Source organism: Phaethon lepturus, unplaced genomic scaffold (assembly GCF_000687285.1).
Source record: "Phaethon lepturus isolate BGI_N335 unplaced genomic scaffold, ASM68728v1 scaffold34849, whole genome shotgun sequence".
Classification (NCBI taxonomy): Eukaryota; Metazoa; Chordata; class Aves; order Phaethontiformes; family Phaethontidae; genus Phaethon; species Phaethon lepturus.
Window position 1 is genome coordinate 5,568 of NW_010561958.1, and position 709 is coordinate 6,276.

Here is a 709-nt window from a genome sequence, read left to right on the forward strand (position 1 = left end):
GTGAAGCTCATAAATTAGTATCAGTGCTGTGCCTCCTGCTGGGAGGTTATTAGCATTTTTATTGTTTTGCAGCCAAGGGGTTTGTCACAGTAAGGACGGAAAGGAAGGGGGGAAAGGAGAACAGAAAGTTCTGCTGGACGCTCGCTCCTGTGTGTTCCCTGTGGCACTGCAACAGTTTCTTACTTCTAAAACTATGGGGTGGTTGTGTAGTGCCATTGCTCTGACACCGCAGCTAGCACCTCCTCTTCTGCTTGCAGGGCATCCCTTCTTTTGGGGACGGACGCAGGGGTTTGCTGGGGTCCCCCAGATGCGCCTTTTCCAAGCGCCACTCCTGTGCAAAGGCAAGAGTGCACTAACCAGCTGCTGCTTTCTCTTCCAGGACTTTCAAGCGGCTCTGGAAGCAGGTATCCGAAAACCTGGATCGCTACCGCAATTTCCCACGCCTGGCTGGAGGTAACTGCCACTTCTTACACCTTTTTTTTAGGTGGGGGGAGGCCATGCAGGGGTGAGGCAGGGTTCAGTTCCTCCCCTGCTCGGGAGGAAGGTAAAGCGATGGCCGGGATTCCTTTCCTTGCGAGCACAGCACGGATGACACGGTAAATCACGTCCCGTCCATGTGGCGGAAGCGTGAAGCTTCTCCGTGTGGGTGCGCTGGAGGAGCTCAGGGCACCCACCGGCACGGGATGGCCTTTAGCGTGGGGAGCCGGCA

The 709-nt window shown here is 55.9% G+C and overlaps 1 protein-coding gene across 1 annotated transcript in view; it reads left to right on the forward strand.

The window, feature by feature from the left end:
- The window catches only part of ALDH4A1 (aldehyde dehydrogenase 4 family, member A1), a gene marked incomplete at its 5' end in the record, with an annotated part of 9,144 nt that overhangs the window by 5,557 nt on the left and 2,878 nt on the right, over nt 1-709 (forward strand). Inside the window, one exon of the mRNA XM_010294145.1 lies at nt 380-453. Within this exon, the coding sequence (XP_010292447.1) occupies nt 380-453 (74 nt within the window). The remainder of the gene's footprint in view (nt 1-379; nt 454-709) is intronic.